The sequence below is a fragment of the Phocoena phocoena genome, chromosome 20 (assembly GCF_963924675.1).
Source record: "Phocoena phocoena chromosome 20, mPhoPho1.1, whole genome shotgun sequence".
Classification (NCBI taxonomy): domain Eukaryota; kingdom Metazoa; phylum Chordata; class Mammalia; order Artiodactyla; family Phocoenidae; genus Phocoena; species Phocoena phocoena.
The window spans coordinates 14,235,716-14,255,924 of record NC_089238.1 but is presented as its reverse complement, the minus strand read 5'-3'; the positions used below and the strand labels follow the sequence as shown (position 1 = coordinate 14,255,924).

General features: G+C 37.0%; 1 protein-coding gene across 1 annotated transcript; it reads right to left on the bottom strand.

Annotated features, from left to right (window-relative positions):
* Positions 1–23: 23 nt before the first annotated feature.
* On the bottom strand, positions 24–13,316 carry LOC136140257 (zinc finger protein 383-like). Its single transcript, XM_065898335.1, has 4 exons — positions 13,214–13,316; positions 8,816–8,869; positions 405–1,307; positions 24–316 (listed from the first exon to the last, which is right to left on the bottom strand). The coding sequence occupies exons 1-4, from the start codon at positions 13,314–13,316 to the stop codon at positions 24–26; spliced, it is 1,353 nt and encodes a 450-aa protein (XP_065754407.1).
* Positions 13,317–20,209: the final 6,893 nt, after the last annotated feature.

Here is a 20,209-nt window from a genome sequence, read left to right as displayed (position 1 = left end):
TATGGTTTATCACCAGTATGAATTTACTGGTATATTACACAATTTAAAACTTTCCCACATTCATTACATTCCCAGCCCTTCTCACCAGTGTGAATTTTCTGATGTTGTGTAAGTATTGAATCTCTACGCAGGATTTTTCCACATTCCTTACATTCATACAATTTTTCATCAGCATGAATTAACTTATGTCGAGAAAGGTCTGATGGACAACGAAAGGCCCTTCCACATTCCTTACATCTGTAGGGTTTCTCAGCAGTATGAATCCTCTGATGTTGAATAAGTTCTGAAGTCTGACATGAAGGCCTTCCCACATTCCCTACAAACATAGGGTTTCTCACCTGAATGAATTCTTTGATGTGCTGTAAGTATTGAGACAGTACTAAAGGCTCTTCCACATTCCTTACATTTGTTGGGTTTTTCACCAGTATAAATCCTCTGATGCCGAATAAAGGCAGAAACATTGCTAAAAGCCCTAACACAATACTTACATTCATAAGGTTTCTCACCAGTATGAATTCTTCGATGTTGACTAAGGTATGAGGAACGATGAAAGGCTTTTCCACATTCTTTACATTCATTGGGCTTCTCACCTGTGTGAATCCTTTGATGTACTCTAAATATTGAACTAGTACTAAAGGCCTTTCCACATTCATTACATTCATAGGGTTTCTCAACAGTATGAATTCTCTGATGACGAATAAGGGCTGTACCATTATTAAATTCTCTAACACAATAATTACCTTTAAAGGACTTCTCACTTGTATGAATGTTCTGATGTAGAAAAAAACGTGAGGCATTAGTAAAGGCCTTCTGACTTTCCTTAAATTTATTATATTTCCCCCTAGTAAAAATTATCTGATGTATAAAGTCTGGGCCACTATTCAAAGACTTTCTACGTTCCTCACATTCATAGGGTCTCATACAGATAGGCACTGTATAATATAAATTAAGTGCTGAAGTGCTACTAAGGGACTTCCTGTATTCTTTATAATCGTAGAATTTTTTGTCAGTATGACTTTCTTGATTTGTAGTAAGTTGTGAGTCTTGTCCATAGGTATTTTTATGTTTTCTGTATTCATAAAATTTCTCTTTAGTATTAAATGTTTTATGTAGAGAAAGAGATGTATGCTGAAAGAAAGTGGCAATGTCTTCAGAGGTACATGACACTTGACTAAAATGTCTTTCCTGAGATTCCCGTTTAAGTCCATGCTTTGTAAACCCTTCCATTATAACCCGTTGGGATGAATCTATTTCATAGTTACCCTTTTTCAGAGATACTTTCTGGTTCTCAAACCTAGATTTATATTCTGAAAGAAAACACAAATAAAAACATTCACTTTTTTTTCTTGGAAGATACAAAACTTTGAATAAAGAAGGGAGATTTACAGTGACATTAATGTCTATAAATGTGAATAGAATGTGTAGTTTTGATATGGTGGTACAATTTGAAAAATAAAGAAAATGTAGAAATTGGAAAGTGATATAGGAAGGTAAGAGGGAAAGTGATTAGGAAAAGATAAATCGGTGATTGTCAAATTTTGGAACAAATTCAAATTATATTTTGGCAAAAAAAAAAGTTTGACAACATAGCCTTTCTCACACATTCAGTGTAGCAAATAAAAATGATACAATCAGCATACAGGGATATTTGCCAGTTTCTAGCAAAATTTCTCCTTTGACCCAGCAATCCCAGTTCTAGGAACCCAAACAGGTACTCTCGGGAAAAAATCTGAAAATATTTATGCAGAAGCATATCCACCTCAGAACTTGTTGTAAGAGCAAATGATTAGAACCAATCCAAATAGCCACTAGCTTGGTACTGCTCAAACTCATTATAGTATATGGACAAAATAGAGTTCTATGCGACTGCATAAAGAAATGAGAATCATATAGGTATTCCTATGGAGTGATCTCCATGATGTATCTTTTTAGAGTGAAATAGCAAGGTGGAATAAACTATCTAGTGTATGCTACCATTTGTATAAGAAAGGGAATGCATGAAGATATATACATATGTGTTCACATTAGAAAAAACAATGAAAGGATAAACCATAAAGTTTATAAAAGATTTCATAGGTTGGAGGGAATGAAAACAGTGGAAGGGGAGAAGAATGGAAGCTAGGCATCTATGAATTTATGCTGGTTTGTAGGTCTGACATTGGAAATGTAAATTTTAATAAATTTGTAAAACAAAATTAAATAATAAATACAAAAATATAAAAACCAAAATTGAATAGATGAACCTTGTTAGGTTGTGCCATTGGGTTGTGCCAGAAGCAGAGACAGAAAGTAATTCTAATGGTGCTGAAATACAAGATTTGATTGTACATTACTAGTGGGTTACCAAACACTATTGAAAACATTGCATGGTAGTGATCTGAGTGTTCTTATTACTTAAAATGTACAATATATTTTATGTACATTTCCCAAAAAGATATTGAAAAAAATAAGAGGAACAAAGGGGAATAGTCTCAATTCATCTGATGAGGCTGGGTATAAAATGAGACAAGAACAGTATTTGAAAAATAAATTATGATTCAATATAATTAATGGGTATAGATGGGTATAGATTCTAAACAAAATATTACCAAATTGGATCTAGTAATTTAATTAAAACCCCCAAATCATCATGACAAATTGAATTCATTCTAGGAGTATCAAGTTAAATCATAAGAAAATTTGTTAATGTAGGCCATTAACAAAAAAATAAACAAAATTCAGCATCCGGTCATAAACTCTTATAAGTTACGAATACAATAGAATTTCTTTATACTAATGAAGTGTATCCTCACAAAAATACAGCAAAAATACACATAACAATGAAAGTTTAAAATCAAGCCCCAATTCATCTTTGTGGTATTCTTTCCCAAAACCCCCAAATCCAATCTAATCATCAGAAAAATATCAGACCAATACAAATTGAGATATATTCTACAAAATACCTGACAAGCATTTTGTCATAACTGTCAAGGTCATAAAAAAACAAGAAAAAAACTAAAAAACTGTCATAGACCACGAGACATGACAGTAGAAAAAAGACATTAATGGAAAATGGTGAAATCTGAATACGTTCTACAGTTTAGTTAATAATAATGTACTGGACTCCCCTGGTGGCACAGTGGTTAAGAATCCACCTGCCAATGCAGGGGACACGGGTTTGATCCCTGGTCTGGGAAGATCCCACATGCTGTGGAGCAACTAAGCCCATGTGCCACAACTACTGAGCCTGCATTCTAGAGCCCACGAGCCACAACTACTGAGCCCATGTGCCGCAACTACTGAAGCCCGCACACCTAGAGCCTGTGCCCCGCAACGAGAAGCCACTGCAATGAGAAGCACGCATACTGCAACGAAGCATAGCCCTCACTCGCCACAACTAGAGAAAGCCCGTGTGCAGCAATGAAGACCCAATGCAGCCAAAAATAAATAAAATAAATAAATTCATTAAAAAAAAGAGAAGCCACTGCAATGAGAAGCCTGTGCACCATAACAAAGAGTGGACCCTGCTCGCCACAACTAGAGAAATCCTGCACACAGCAATGAAGACCCAACACAGCCATAAATAAATAAATAAATAAATAAATGTATAAATCTTGGGTTCTTAGTTTTGATTAGCTTTGACAAGTATACCACAACAATATAAGGGAAACTGATATTGGATGAGGGATATATAGGAACTCTTTACACTATTTTTGCAACTTTTTTGTAAATATAAAATTACTCCAAAATTTAAAACTTTTTTAAAAAGAAGAAAAATTATGACTATAAAAATCATGTAAAATGATGAAGACAGTAACACTTCTTTTTTTATATTAAACTTAAAATTTTTTTATTGGAATATAGTTGCTTTACAATATTGTTAGTTTCTACTGTACAGCAAAGTGAGTCAGCTATATGTATACTTATGTCGCCTCTTTTTTGGATTTCCTTCCCATTTAGGTCACCACAGAGTACTGAGTAGAGTTCCCCATGCTATATAGTAGGTTCTCATTAGTTATCTATTTTATACACAGTATGAATAGTGTATCTATGGCAATCCCAATCTCCCAATTCATCCCACTCCCCTTTCCCCCTTGGTATCCATACGTTTGTTCTCTACATCTGTATCTCTATTTCTGCTTTGTAAATCAGATTGTCTATACCATTTTTTTCAGATTCCACATGTATGCATTAATATACAATATTTGTTTTTCTCTTTCCGACTTACTTCACTCTGTATGACAGTCTCTAGGTCCATCCACATCTCTACCAATGACCCAATTTCGTTCCTTTTTATGGCTGAGTAATATTCCATTGTATATATGTACTACATCTTCTTTATCCATTCCTCTGTTGATGGACATCTAGGTTGTTTCCATGTCCTGGCTATTGTAAATAGTGCTGCAATGAACATTGGGATGCTTGTGTCTTTTGGGATTATGGTTTTCTCTAGGTATATGCCCAGTCGTGGGATTGCTGGATCACATGGTAGTTCTATTTGTAGTTTTTTAAGGAACCTCCATACTGTTCTCCATAGTGGCTGTATCAATTTACATTCCCACCAAGAGTGCAAGAGCATTCCCTTTTCTCCACACCCTCTCCAGCATTTATTATTTGTAGATTTTGTGATGATGGCCATTCTGACCAGTGTGAGGTGATATCTCATTCCAGTTTTGGTTTGCTCTTCTCTAATAATCGATGCTGTTGAGCATGTTTTCATGTGTTTGTTGGGCATCTGTATGTCTTCTCTGGAGAAATGTCTATTTAGGTCTCCCACCCATTTTTTGATTGGGTTGTTTGGGGTTGTTTTGATATTGAGCTGCTTACATATTTTGGAGATCAATCCTTTGTTAGTTGCTTCGTTTGCAAATATTTTCTCCCATTCTGAGGGTTGTCTTTTCATCTTGTTTATGGGTTTCCTTGCTGTGCAAAAGATTTTGAGTTTAATTATGTTCCATTTGTTTATTTTTGTTTTTATTTTCATTAGTCTAGGAGGTGGGTCAAAAAAGACCTTGCTGCGATTTATGTCATAGAGTGTTCTGCCTATGTTTTCCTCTAAGAGTTTAATAGTGTCTGGCCTTACATTTAGGCCTTTAATCCATTTTGAGTTTATTTTTGTGTATGGTGTTTGGGAGTGTTCTAATTTCATTAATTCATCTTTTACATGTAGCTGTCCAGTTTTACCAGCACCACTTATTGAAGAGGATGACTTTGCTGCATTGTATATTCTGGCCTCCTTTGTCATAGATTAGGTGACCATAGATGCGTGGGTTTATCTCTGGGCTATCTATCCTGTTCCACTGATATGTATTTGTTTTTGTGCCAGTACCATTATGCCTTGATTACTGTAGCCCTATAGTATAGTCTGAAGTCAAGGAGCCTGATTCCTCCAGCTCTGTTGTTTTTTGTTTTTTGTTTCCTCAAGATTGCTTTTGCTATTCGAGGTCTTTTGTGTTTCCATACGAATTGTAAAATTTGTTTATCTCGTTCTGTGAAAAATGCCATTGGTAATTTGATAGGGATTGCATTGAATCTGTAGATTGCTTTGGGTATATAGTCATTTTCACAATATTGATTATTCCAATCCAAGAACATGGTATATCTCTCCGTTTGTGTTGTCTTTTATTTCTTTCATCAGTATCTTATAGTTTTCTGCATACAGGTCTTTTGTCTCCTTAGATAGGCTTATTCCTAGGTATTTTGTTCTTTTTGTTGCAGTGGTAAATGGGACTGTTTCCTTAATTTCTCCTTCTGATCTTTTGTGGTTAGTGTATAGGAATGCAAGATATTTCTGGGTAACACTATTTCTGTTGAACATTTCCTGGAAGGTGTTACCACTGCAGTAAGACTAGAAAGAAGTATCCAAGTTAGAAGCATAGGAAAACAAGAAAAGAACTGAAAATATTTGCAAATTTCACGATTAGTGAAAACTCTACTAATTATTATTCTACTAATTAATGAGTTATGGCAAAAATCAACACATATAATGCCAAGAAAGAAAAGTCAATTTTATACCTTTTTAAAAATTGCCACTGAATATATATGGAATGATTTCTACACATCTTATTATTAATAATAATAGTAAAAAGAAAACCAGCACAGTAAAAAAGGATGCAGAAAGAATAATATCCCATGTAAAAGAGGAAAGAAGAATTGAGATATAAATGTGAGCGTGCTTTAACAAAATAAAACCGATAAATCTGACTAGACATACAACAAAAGGTTAACTAGAGTGGGGATGGCGATGGATGAAGCAGTTAAGTATTCAAGCATGATTCCTCTAAGTATAATTTTTATATAGTTTTGACTTTTTTTAATGGCCATAACAGCAGCATTTTCCTGTCAGGCCTGATTTTTTTATTTTTTATTTTTTTGGCTGCGTTGGGTCTTCGTTGTGGTGCATGGGCTTCTCATTGCAGTGGCTTCTCTTATTGCAGAGCACGGGCTTCAGTAGTTGTGGCACGCAGGCTCAGTAGTTGTGGCTCACGGGCTCTAGAGCACAGGCTCAGTTAGTTGTGGTGCACAGGCTTAGTTGCTCCATGGCATGTGGGATCTTCCCGGACCAGGGCTCAAACCTGTGTCCCCTGCATTGGCAGGCGGATTCTTAACCATTGTGCCACCGGGGCAGCCCTAGTTTTCACTTTTGAACCATATATATGTTTTATATATTCCAAATATAAACTAAAAAACATCTAGGGCTTCCCTGGTGGCGCAGTGGTTGAAAGTCCGCCTGCCGATGCAGGGGACACGGGTTCGTGCCCCGGTCCGGGAAGATCCCACATGCCGCGGGGCAGCTGGGCCTGTGAGCCATGGCCACTGAGCCTGCGCGTCCAGAGCCTGTGCTCCGCAACAGGAGAGGCCACAACAGTGAGAGGCCCGCATACCACAAAAAAAAAACTAAACTCAGCAATTAAACTGTATATTAAATTGAAAATGCAGAGAAAAGTATTAATGTAATAAGTTTTCAAACTGTACTCTGGAAATCCTTAGTGTGTAACATATTCTAAGCAAGAAACAAAAGAAAAAAAAGAAAAAAAAACAAAAGAGCAAGAAATCTTGAACGTGACTTAAATTTTTTGGTCAGTAGTTGTGTTGGTATTCTAATTCTGAAAGTATTCTGTGGCACTTAGGAGAGAAGATTTGAGCAAATATATTCATGTTGTGGGAAATAGGAGTTTTTCCCTGTTCAAGGGAAAGTTATAAAATTGAAATGCAGGAAAGTGAGACAGAACCTTGTCTTTTGGATCTGAATTAGAGTTATTAGAATGATTCAATGACAAAAATATCTTTCCTGATTCTTTCCACTGAATGGGTATAGAAGCAATGACAGCTCAGTAGTAGTGATACTCAGATATTGGTTGATGAACACCATTCACTATTAAAAGAAACTAAAGCTTCTTAATGAACTGGCTAATTCCAAGCACAGAGATTATTCGGTAGTGATAAGGGGGAAAATGTATCTTCCAATGCAAAGATCTGACAGTCATTTCCATAACTACTTGATCAAAATTACCACCAGTGCAATGAGAACACTTCACTTTGCCTCCTAATAAGATGAATTAAGAAGTACACAACCCTACCTGAGTATCAGATCAGACCCAAAATTTTTTAATGGGAATGTAGTCATTGGTGGCAATTAGATAAATCCTGAATGCAAAACACTCTAAGACAGTTTGGCCTTCACTTTAAAATGTTCTTCTTTTGGGGACTTCACTGGTGGTCCAGTGGTTAAGACTCCATGCTCCCAATGCAGGGGGCCTGGGTTCAATCTGTGGTCAGGGAACTAGATCCTGCATGCCACAACGAAGATCCCACATGCAGCAGACAAAGATCCTGCGTGATGCAACTAAGAACCAGTACAGCCAAATAAATAAATATTAAAATAAAATGTTCTTATTTTGAAAAACATAGAATTGATTTTTTTTAAGGTACACATTACAGAAGACGATGTAATAAAATTGAACACAGGCATTATATGCATTGCTGGGGAAAAGCTTTAGAAATTTCCTGCAAAAGGGAATTCCCTGGCAAGTCCAGTGGTTAGGACTCAGCGCTTTCACTTCCGGGGCCTGGGCTTGATCCCTCGTCTGGGAACTGAGATCCTACAAGCCGCACCGTGTGGCCAAAAAAAAAAAAAAAAAAAGCGGGGGGGCTTCCCTGGTGGCGCAGTGGTTGAGGGTCTGCCTGCCAATGCAGGGGACACGGGTTCGTGCCCCGGTCCAGGAAGATCCCACATGCCACAGAGCGGCTGGGTCCGTGAGCCATGGCCGCTGAGCCTGTGCTTCCGGAGCCTGTGCTCCGCAATGGGAGAGGCCACAACAGTGAGAGGCCTGCGTGCCGCAAAAAAAAGAAAAAGAAAAGAAATTATGGGGGAAAATCCATTTGCAACAAAAGGTATAGAGAAATGGCAATTTTAATTAGAAATTGAAATTGGAAGGCAACCTAATTATTCATAAATTGCTATATTATAATACTGATATAATATATAAAAGTTTATTGGGATAGGAAGGCATATGATGTAGTATTTTAGAGGAAATTCATGATGCATTTATATACATCTAATGTGTATATATACATATATATATAGAGAGAGAGACACACACACACATACATAAATGCATGTAATATGTGTGCTATAGCTAGCTATTTCTTTATGGACTGTAAAAACTCATTTTCAAATTAATTTTTTAAAGTTAACTTCTATCTGTTCACCTGTAATTCAGATAAAAACATGTCCATTATGTCTACACCCTTTTGATTTGATTTGGAGAGGAAACATGGCTTAGGAGCTTGGATCACGTACAGCTTGGGTTCAGACCTTCTCTCCAAAACTTACTAGCTGTTGACCTTGGACAAGTTACTTCAAGTCCTTGTGCCTCAGTTTCCTCTTCTGTAAGTGGGGCAAAAAAGTATTAAAAAATAAAAATCATGTCACAGCTCTGCTTAAAATCTTCTATTTATGTCCCATTTTACTCAGAAAAAGTTCAACCACAATTTACAAGGTCACCATAAACTGACTCTTTCCAACATACACCTCTCTGATCACATCTCATACTCCTTTCCTTGTTTACTCTATCTTAGACAGACTGGCCCTTGGTGCTTCTCATACACAATGAGCCTGCCTGCCTCAGGACTTTTGTAGTTACTGTGCCCTCTGCCTTAAATCATCCTTCACTCCCACCCTATTATGTTGATTGCATGCATTAATGCGATTGCTTGATCATCGACCTTTACCTCAATCTTTTCTCGTCTGCAGTCTTTGCCTTCCCATTACAAGCACATAACCTTTACACCCAAAACTCTCTACCAAGGTGACTGCAATCACTCCCAAGGCTCCAACTATTATAGCTCTGTGAGGCTTTTCCACCTTTCAATCTTAGCCATTTCTTCTGGTTGCAATACGTGAACTCCTCTTACAATTAATTGTAATTTTTGAATGATTTGAAAAGATACTTTCCCAATCCTCAAGCTATACATTTCTTAATAGTTCATATTATTTTATAACCTCTATGTCTCCTAGAAAAATATCCTCCACACATAGAATATGAGGGAGTGTTGGCTGAAAGAATGAATACATAAATAATGAATCCAAAAACTAAATGTACTAAATACCAAAACGTTCCAAGGGAGTGACACATATATAAACCAAAAGATAAAAGAGAGTGAACCAATAAGCAGGAGTAAGATCCCAAATAAAGGTAGAAGCTTGTCATCAGAATCACCTGCTATGAATAGGAGGGAAAAATGAGAGAAAAGGAGCAGAGATAGGGTTATCTTGGAGGTGGAGGTGTGGGCATTTGGAAGCTCATAGTGAGGTTTACTTTTCTATATAGTTGTGGACCTCTGAGGGGATATTTCCCAAAATATCTCAAAGACGTGGTCTCCTCATTGAACAACTCAGTTACATCCTGCACTCCTCTCCTCTTGCATGACCATCAGTCGCTTACCTAGATACAGGCCCCTTGTCAGCTCACTGTCAAAAACACCTCAAGGCTCCTTCCCTTGCTCCAATAAAGAGATCACTTCTGGCTTGGGAATGGAAAGTCCTACTCATGAGAGAAGAAAGATTTTTATGTTGTAGATGTTCCAGCACTCAAATCCTGTCCTGTGATCAGCAAATAAAGGAGGATGTCACTATTGCAAGGGCCACAAAAAGCACAGAAGATGGAATTTTGGCCTTAGGCCCAATGATGCTTCCCAGACTCTGCAAAGCTCAAGGCATTTCTTTAAGGAATAGGGAGAAGAAATGCATAGGATATATGAAAAGCATTGAAAAGTTCTTCTTGGGGGAAGCACATAATCCAGAGGGCAAACTAAGACTTTTTGGAGATAGTTGTGCTTACCGAATGAGACCAGGTTGCTATAATTCTCCAACATTACATATCTGTACAAATTCCTTTGAGTTGAGTCGAGGCATTCTCACTCCTCCTGAGAGAAGTTTATGGACACATCCTTGAATATCACAAATTCCTGAAATGAAAACTTGTGTAATGAAAATAAATGATTTCAAGATGGAAGGAAAGACAAAAAAAAGATAAAAGTAGAGGAAGTACAGGAGAATTTTACAGGAAAGAAGAGAAATGGAGAGCAAACAGGTTGGGGTCAATGCCTGTGATGTGAGTGAAGAATAGAGAGTTAGTGTTAATCAGTGAGCAGGTCTCACACAACCCAGTTCTTTCAGACAAAAACTCCTGTGCACAGTGAGGATTCTGAGATCTTTTCTAATTTAAAAGTATACTAAATTCATTTAAGACAAATATCGCAATTAAAAAGCCAACAGGCATATAGTATATTCTCAATAAAGAGGAGTACCCTCCTTCCTCCTGTCCCCTGAAAACTCAAGTTATAAATAACTGGTAGCCCCTTGGCAGGGTATCAAAGGATAAAATTTTACAATAATAGGAATATAAAGAAGACCCAAACATTTTCAACAATCAGAAAACAGGTCACATGAAGGCACCAGGAAACAGAAACACAATGGCCTGCTCAATAGTACCCTGAAATGAAAAAAACAAGCGAACAAAAGAAAATAAACCAAAAAAATGTGATGAACTTTTCAATAATAAGAGAGAAATGAGTTCTTATCCAGCCAAAATTCACACTAATGCGAGGGTTGTATAGGACATTTCTAGATAAGCAATGGCTCAAATATGTATCTCCTATGAACACTTTTTCTTTCTTTTTCCTCTTTTATTGTTTTTCCTTTTATTTAAAACAGATTTTTCAGCTTTAATGAGATATAATTGACAAATAAATTGTACATATTTAAAATGTACAAAGTGATGATTTGACATATGTATACTTTGTGAAATGATTACCACAACAAGGTTATTTAACATATCCATTGCCTCAAATACTTACCTCTCTTTTTTTGGGGATGGGGGGGTGAGAATACTTAAGGTCTACTCTCAGAAAATTTCAAGTAGAGTATAGTCACCACAATGTACATTAGATTCCCAGAGCATCTTATAAATGAAGGCTTGTACCCTTTGACCAGCATATCCCTATCTCCTCCACCCTCCAGCCCCTAATAACCACACCATTCTATTCTGCTTCTATGAGTTGGACCTTTTCTTTTTTTTTAGATATACACATAAATTAAACCATATAGTATTTGTCTTTGGCCAGTTTCACTTGGCATAATGTACTCTAGATACATCCATGTTGTTGCAAATGGCAGAATTTCCTTCCTTCTCATAGCTGAATAATATTCCATTATATGTATGTATATCTAACTATCTATCAATAGAAAAAGAAAAAAAATCAACACAGCAGAGTGGCAAGAGAAGGTCCCAGTGAGTGACGAATATCTCATATCCATTTTATCTGTTCATCCATCAATGGACACTTAGGTTGTTTCCATATCTTTCTGTGAATAATGCTGCAATAAAAATGAACATGGGAGTGCAGATAACTTTTCAAGATACTGATTTTGTTTCCTTTGTATATATGCCCAGAAATGGGACTGTTGGATTATATAATAGTTCTATTTTTAATTTTTTGAGGAATCTCCATACTGTATTATAAGGCTTTACCAATTTTCATTCCAAATAACAGTGTACAAAGATTTCCTTTTCTCCACATTCTCGCCAACACTTAACTTTTGTCTTTTTAAAAAATATTTATTTATTTATTATTTTTTTTAGGCTGCCCTAGGTCTTAGTTGTGGCACATGGGCTTCTTAATTTGCGGCATGTGGACTCTTAGTTGTGATACACATGCAGGATCTAGCTCCCCAACCAAGGATCGAACCCTGGTCCCCTGCATTGGGAGTGCAGAGTCTTACCCACTGGACCACAAGGTAAGTCCCTGTTGCATTTTTTTAAACTAACTTTTATTGGAGTAGAGTTGATTTACAATGTTGTGTTAGTTCTTGCTGTACAGCTAAGTGAATCAGTTATACATATATCTACATTTTTTTAGATTCTTTTCCCATATAGGTCATTACAGAGTATTGAGTAGAGTTCCTTGTGCTATGTTGTCTTTTTGATAGAAGCCATCCTAACAGGTATGAGGTGATATCTCAATGTGGTTTTGATTTGCTTTTCCCTAATGATTGGTGATGTTGAGCTCTTTTATGTACCAGATGGCCATTAATATATCTTCTTTGGGAAAATGTCTAATCAGGTCCTTTCCCCATTTTTTAATGAGATTATTCACTTTTTGTTTGTTTTTGCTGTTGAGTTGTATAAATCTTTATATATCATGAATATTAATAGCTTTATCAGACATCTGGTTTGCAAATATCTTCTCTCATTCTGTATGTTGCCTTTTCATTTTGATGACTGTTTCCATTGCTGTGCAAAAGCTTTTTAGTTAAGTGTAGTCCCACTTGTTCATTTTTGTTTTTGTTGTCTGTGCTTTTGGTGTCATATCCAAAAAATCATTGCCCAGACCAGTGTCAAGAAGCTATTCCTTATGATTTTTTCTAATAGTTTCTTCTAATAGTTTTATGGTTTCAGACCTTATATTTTCTTCACTTTTTTTCATTCTTTTTTCTTTGTTCCCCTCTGAGTTATTTCAAATGACCTATCTATGACCTCACAGATTCATTCTTCTGCTGGATTAAGTCTGCTGTTGATGCTCCCTATTGCATTTTTCATTTCATTCATTGCTTTCTTCAGCTCGAAAATTTGTTTGGTTCTTTTTTATGATTTCTATCTCTTTGTTAAACTTTTTGTACATTGTTTTTTTATTTCATTGAATTGTGTTTCTGTGTTTTCTTTTTTCTCACCAAACTTCCTAAATATTTTGAATTCTTTATCAGGCAAATTGCAGATCTCCATTTCTTTGGGGATGGTTACTGGAAGATTATTGTATTCCTTTGGTGGTATCATGTTTCCTTGATTTTTTGTGTGTGTTCCTTGAAGTCTTACATCATGTTCACATTTGCAGGAGTCTCTTCCTCCAGTCTTTACTGAATGGCTTTGGGAGGGAAATACTTTCTTTCAGCCTTTTCTGTGGACTTCTTTTTTCTAAGAGAGTAGTAGAGGTTGTGTTATATTAAGATCAAGTACTAAAAGAGCAAAGAGTTACACAAGGAATCAGGGGGGAAAAAGCAACATGGCAGAGGGGCAAGAGAAGGTCTCAGTGTAAATATAAACCAGGAAAATTAGGACAACAGCTAGGTAACAGAGATAAAGAAAAATCTGTCCAGATGGAAGCACTGGGCACATGGTAGACCATGAGAGACTCTCCAGGAAATAATGTTTGACTATGTGAAAATTGCTATTAATATATATTACATATTAATAATATATAACATAGGGACTTCCCTAGTGGTGCAGTGGTTAAGAATCTGCCTGCCAATGCAGGGGACACGGGTTCAAGCCCTGGTCCAGGAAGATCTCACATGCTGTGGAGCAACTAAGCCTGTGCACCACAACTACTGAGCCTTGCACTCTAGAGCCTGCAAGCCACAACTACTGACCCGTGTGCCACAGCTACTGAAGCCCATGTGCCTAGAGCCCATGCTCTGCGACAAGAGGAGCCACCGCAATGAGAAGCCCACACACTGCAACAAAGAGTAGCCCCTGCTCACTGCAACTAGAGAAAGCCCACGTGCAGCAACAAAGACCCAACGCAGCCAAAAGAAGAAAAAGAAACTAACACAACATTGTAAATCAGCTATACTTCAATTAAAAATTTTTTTAAAATAATAATATATAACACATAATATATATTAACATAAATATAAAATGCTATTAATATATTATATATAAATATTAATAATATATTATATTAGGAACATTGTTACATTTTGAACAATACTTACTAGAAAGCTAGGCAAAAAATAAAAATTAAAAAATACACCCAGAAAATTAACTTCAGAAAAAAATGAAAATTTATACAAACATCTCACAAGATGACTATTTAGTAATGACTTTTTACTTCAAAAGCTTCCAAAAGTTAAAGCACTTTTTCTACAATGATGCTTTTCTTCTTTCAAAATAGTGACTTTTACTCCAAAACACACTAAATAAATACGTTATAAGAACTGATATGAGAACATTGTATGGTTTTAGGCAAAGTCAAACACCAATTTATTCTATACAACCATTTTCAGTTAGAGAAGATCATATGGAACACATTTACAATGTTGTGACATTTGGATGAACTTCAACTATTCTGTTGCATACTTTGGCAGGTGAGAAGAGTGAAGAGAGAGTGTTGTCCAGCACTCTTTGGAATGTTATGCATATGTGCTGTTTCAACACACTGTCATGGTTACCCTGTATTTTGCCTTAAGGCAGTTTGTATGTGTGCTATTTATTTTAAAGCTTATAAGATAACAAGGAGCCCCAATAAGCTTGAAAAATTGGTGATGAAAATGGTGCAGAAAGAAAAATATATATTCAAATATATATTCAATTGCTTCATAAGTTACAACGTGAAAATAATTGGAAATATGGGAGCAAATGCCATTAGTGGAGGGTAAGTGCCTTTTGGGAATAGGGCTGAAACTACATGACAATACTTGAAGTTTAAAGTTTGGTGGAGACTTTAGAGTTTTCTACATACCCAAAGTATGTCATCTGCAAATAGTGACAGTTTTACCTCTTCCCTTCCAATGTGAATGCCTTTTATTTTTTTTCCTTGTCTGACTGCTATGACTGGGACATCCAATACTATGTTAAATAGAAGTGATGAGAATATGCATCCTTGTCTTGTTCCTGAATTTAGAGGGAAATCTTCCAGCCTTTCACTGTTGAGTATGATGTTAGCTGTGGGCTTGTGCTAAATGGCCTTTATTGAGATAGGTTCTCTCTATACCAACTTTAATGAGTGTTTTTATCATGAGTGAATGTGAATTTTGTCTAACAGTTTCTCTGCATCTACTGACACAATCCTTTTGTTAATGTGGTGTATCATATTGATTGATTTGTGAATACTGAACCAGCCTTGCATTTCTGGAATAAATCCCACTTGATCATGGTGTTATGATCCTTTTTATATACTGTTGGATTCAGTTTGCTAATATTTTATTGAGGATTTTTGCATCTATATTCATCAAAGATATTGGCCTGTAATTTTCTTTTTCTGTAGTGTCTTTGTTTGATTTCAGTGTCAGGGTAATGATGGCCTCATAGAATGAATTTGAGAGTGTTCCATCCTCTTCAATTTTTTTGAATAGTTTGAGGATAGGTATATTAGCTCTTCTTTACATGTTTTGTAGCATTCCCCTGTGAAATTGTCTGGTCCTAGACTTCTGTTTACTGGGAGTTTTATTATTACAAATTCAATTTCACTACAAGTGATCAATTTGATCAAATTGTCTGTTTCTTCTTGATTCAGCCTTGGCAGGTTTGTGTTTTTAGAAATTTGTTGCTTCTATGTTGTCCAGTTTGTTGGCATATAATTCTTTGTAGTATTCTCTTATGATTTTTTGTTTCTTTGTGAGGTATCAGTTGCTATTTTTCTTCTTTCATGTCTTATTTAGGTCCTCTCTCTTCTTGGTGAGCCTTGCTAAAGGTTTATCAATTTTGTTTAGCTTGTTAAAAAGCCACCTCTTGGTTTCATTGATCTTTTCTATTATTTTTTTGTTGTTGTGTTGTTGTTTCTATTTTATCTATTTCCCCTCTGGTCTTTATTATTTCCTTCTTTCTGCTCACTTTGGGGTTTGTTCCTTTTCTAATTCCTTTAGATAGTTGGTTAGGTTGATTATTTGAGATTTTTCTTGTTTCTTGAGGAAGACCTGTATCACTATAAACATCCCTCTTAGAACTGCTTTTGCTGCATCCCATAGATTTTGGAGACTTGTGTTTCCATTTTCATTTGTCTTGAGGTATTATCTGAATTCCTCTTTGATTTCTTCATTGATCCATTGGTTTTATGGTAGCATGTTGTTTAGTCTCTACATATTTGTTCTTTTCCCATTTTTCTGTTGATTTCTAGTTTTATACTGTTGTGGTCAAAGAAAATGCTTGATATAATTTCTATCCTCTTAAATTTATTGAGACTTGTTTTGTGGCTCATCATGAGATCTATCTTGGAGAATGTTACATGTGCACTTGAAAAGAATGTGTATTCTGTGGATTTTGGATGTAATGTCCTGTAGATATCTATTAAGTCCAACTGGTCTATTGTGTCATTTAAGACCACTGCTTCCCTATTGATTTTCTGTCTGGATGATCTGCCCATTGATGTAAGTGGGGTGTTAAAGTCCACTACTATTATATTATTACCAGTTTCTCCCTTTCTGTCTGTTAGTGTTCGCTTTATATATTTAGGTGCTCCTGTATTGGGGACATATATGTTAACGAGTGTAATATGCTCTTCTGATTGATCCCTTTATCATTATATAATGCCCTTATTTGTCTTTTGGTATAGACTTTGTTTTAAAGTGTTTTTTGTGTTATGAGAGTTGCTGCTCCCACTTTTTTGTCATTTCCGTTTGCATGAAATATCTTTTCCCAACCCCTCACTTTCAGTCTGTGTGTGTGTGTGTTTAGCTCTGAAATGAGTCTCTTGTAGGCAGCATATAGATGGGTCTTGTGTTTTATCCAATCATCCACCCTGTCTTTTGATTGGCACATTTAGTTCATTGACATTTAAGGTAATTATTGATACGTATGTACCTAGTGCCATTTTATTACTTGTTTTCTGGTTGTTTTTGTAGTTCTCTGTTCATTTCTTCATTTTGTTTCTTCTCTTGTGATTTGATGATTTTATTTAGTAGTATGCTTGTGTTACTTTCTTTTTAGTTTTTGTGTATGTTGTAGGTTTTTGATTTGTGCTTACCATAGGGTTCATATATGTTGACCTATAACTACATCTACTTGTTTTAAACTGAGTCATTTAAATTCAAACACATTCTAAAAGATCTACACTTTTTACTCCCCTACCCACATTTTGTATTTTTTAAAAAAAAATATATATATATTTATTTATTTGGTTGCATTGGGTCTTAGTTATGGCTTGCAGGTTCCTTAGTTGTGGCTCACCAGCTCCTCAGTTGCAGCAGGTGGGCTCCTTAGTTGCAGCAGGTGGGGGTCCTTACTGGCGGCTTGCCAGCTCCTTAGTTGTGGCACATGAGTTCCTTAGTTGTGGCATGCGAGCTCTTAGTTGCAGCATGCATGTGGGACCTTGTTCCCTGACCAGGGATTGAACCTGGGCCCCCTGCATTGGGAGTGCAGAGCCTTATACACTGAGCCACCAGAGAAGTCCCCAATTTGTATTCTTTTTTTTTTTTTTTTTTTGCGATACATGGGCCTCTCACTGCTGTGGCCTCTCCCGTTGCGGAGCATAGGCTCCGGACGCGCAGGGTCAGTGGCCATGGCTCACGGGCCCAGCCGCTCCATGGCATGTGGGATCTTTCCGGACCGGGGCACGAACCCATGTCCCCTGCATCAGCAGGTGGACTCTCAACCACTGTGCCACCAGGAAAGCCCCCCATTTTGTATTTTTAATGTCATATTTAACATCCCCAGGTTTATCTCTTAACTGTTTATTGTAGTTATATTTGCTTTAACAACTTTTTGTCTTTTAATCTTCATTTTGGCTTAGTTAAGTAGTTGATCCTCAGTCCTTACTATATATTTGCTCTTCCTAGTGGGATTTCCCCTTTCCTATAGATTCTTACTTCTTCTCCACTTACAGAAGACCTTCTAACATTTCTTTTATGGTAGATTTAGTATTGATGAACTCTTACTTTTTGCTTTTCTGAGAAGTTCTTTATCTCTCCTTCGATTCTAAATGATAATCTTGCTGGGTAGAGTATACTAGGTTGCAGGTTTTTCCCTTTCAGCACTTTGAATATGTTATGCCTCTCCCTTTAGATCTGCAAAGCTTCTGCAGAAAAATTGGCTGCTAGCCTTATGTGGATTCCCTTATACATGACCCTTGTTTTTCTCTTGCTCCCTTCAGAATCCTGTCTTTATCCTTTGTTTGTTTGTTTTTGGCCATGACCCAAGGCACTGTGGGATCTTAGTTCCCTGATCAGTGATCGAACCCATGCCCCCTGCAGTCGAAGCGCAGGGTCTTAACCACTGTATTGCCAGGGAAGTCCCTCTGTCTTTAACTTTTATCATTTTAATTTTATGCCTTTATGTGGGCCTGTTTGGGTTCATCTTGAGACCCTCTGTGTTTCCTTTACTTGGATATGTTTCTTCAAGTTTGGGAAATTTTCAGCCATAATTTCCTCAAATATATTTTCTTTCTTTTTAAAAAATTTTTATTTATTTTTTTAAAAGTTTATTTATTTTATTTATTTATTTTCAGCTGTGTTGGGTCTTTGTTGCCACATGTGGGCTTTCTCTAGCTGCAGTGAGCAGTGGCTACTCTTCATTGTGGTGCACGGGCTTCTCATTGCGGTGGCTTCTCTTGCTGCAGAGCACAGGCTCTAGACATGCGGGCTTCAGTACTTGTGGCACGTGGGCTCAGTAGTTGTGGCTCACGGGCTCTAGAGCACAGGCTCAGTAGTTGTGGTGCATGGGCCTAGCTGCTCTGTGGCATGTGGCATCTTCCTGGACAAGGGCTCAAACCCATGTCCCCTGCATTGGCAGGCAGATTCTTAACAACTGCGTGACCAGGGAAGCCCCTCAAATACATGTTCAATCCCCATCTCTCTCCCTTCTTCTGGGCCCTGTATAATTCAAATGTTGGTATGCTTAATGTTATCCCAAAAATCACATAAATGGGGACTTCCCTAGTGGCGTGGTGGTTAAGAATTCGCCTGCCAATGCAGGGGACACAGGTTCGAGCCCTGGTCCGGGAAGATCCCACATGTCACGGAGCAACTAAGCCCGTGCACCACAACTACTGAGCCTGCGCTCTAGAGCCTGCGTGCCACAACTACTGAGCCCATGTGCCACAACTACTGAAGCCTGCACGCCACAACTACTGAAGCCTGCGTGCCTAGAGCCTGTGCTCCACAAGAGAAGCCACTGCGATGAGAAGCCTGCACACCATAGTAAAGAGTAGCCCCCTCTTGCTGCAACTAGAGAAGGCCTGTGCACAGCAACAAAGACACAGTGCAGCCATAAATAAATAAATAAATATATATTTTAAAAAGATCACATAAAGTTATCATTTTTTAATTTTTCTTTTTCTTTTGCTGTGTGTGTGTTTTTTTAAGCCTACAGCACCCAGTATTTCCAGGCAGTCTCTCATCCAAGTACTAACCAGGTTTGACCCTGCTTAGCTTCTGAGATCAGGCACATTCAGGGTGGTATGGCTGTAGACACTTTTGCTGTTCTGATTGGGTGATTTTCATTAGTCTATCTTCCAGATCCCTTATGCATTCTTCTTTGTCATTTAGTCGCTGTTTCTTCCTTCTAGTGTGTTTATTTCAGCTACTTAATTCTTCAATTCTGTTTTTTTTAAATATCTTCAGTTCCTTGTTAAAATTCTCACTGTGTTCATCTATTCTTTTCCCTAATTCAGTTAACATTCTTATTTCCAGTGCTTTGAATTCTTTATCTGGTTAATTATTTGTTTCATTATTTTTTCAGGAGCTTTCTTTTGCTCTTTCAGTTGAGACCAATCCCTCTGACTTTTTCTCTCTCTTTTTTTTTTTGGCTGTGCCACATGGCATGTGGGATCTTAGTTCCCTGACCAGGGATCTAACCCATAACTCCTGCAGTGGAAGCATACAGTCTTAACCACTGGACTGCCAGGGAAGTCCCTTTGACTTTTCATTTTGCTTAACTTTCTCTGCCTCTGTAAATTTAAATGAAAGTTATCTATTGCAGTCCTAAAGTGATGTTCTTATGTGGGAGTGTCCCTATAC

Bases quoted from the DNA above. Each gene is read 5' to 3' on its own strand.
- LOC136140257 (XM_065898335.1), bottom strand. From the start codon at position 13,316: ATGATACCACCAAAGGAATACAATAATCTTCCAGTAACCATCCCCAAA. The intron at 1,308-8,815 runs GTAAGTTTTGGA...GTTTTCTTTCAG, and splicing joins TTGTCCAAGGTCAACAGCTA to AATATAAATCTAGGTTTGAG. The intron at 317-404 runs GTAAGGAATGTG...CTATGTTTGTAG, and splicing joins TGGTGAAAAACCCAACAAAT to GGAATGTGGGAAGGCCTTCA.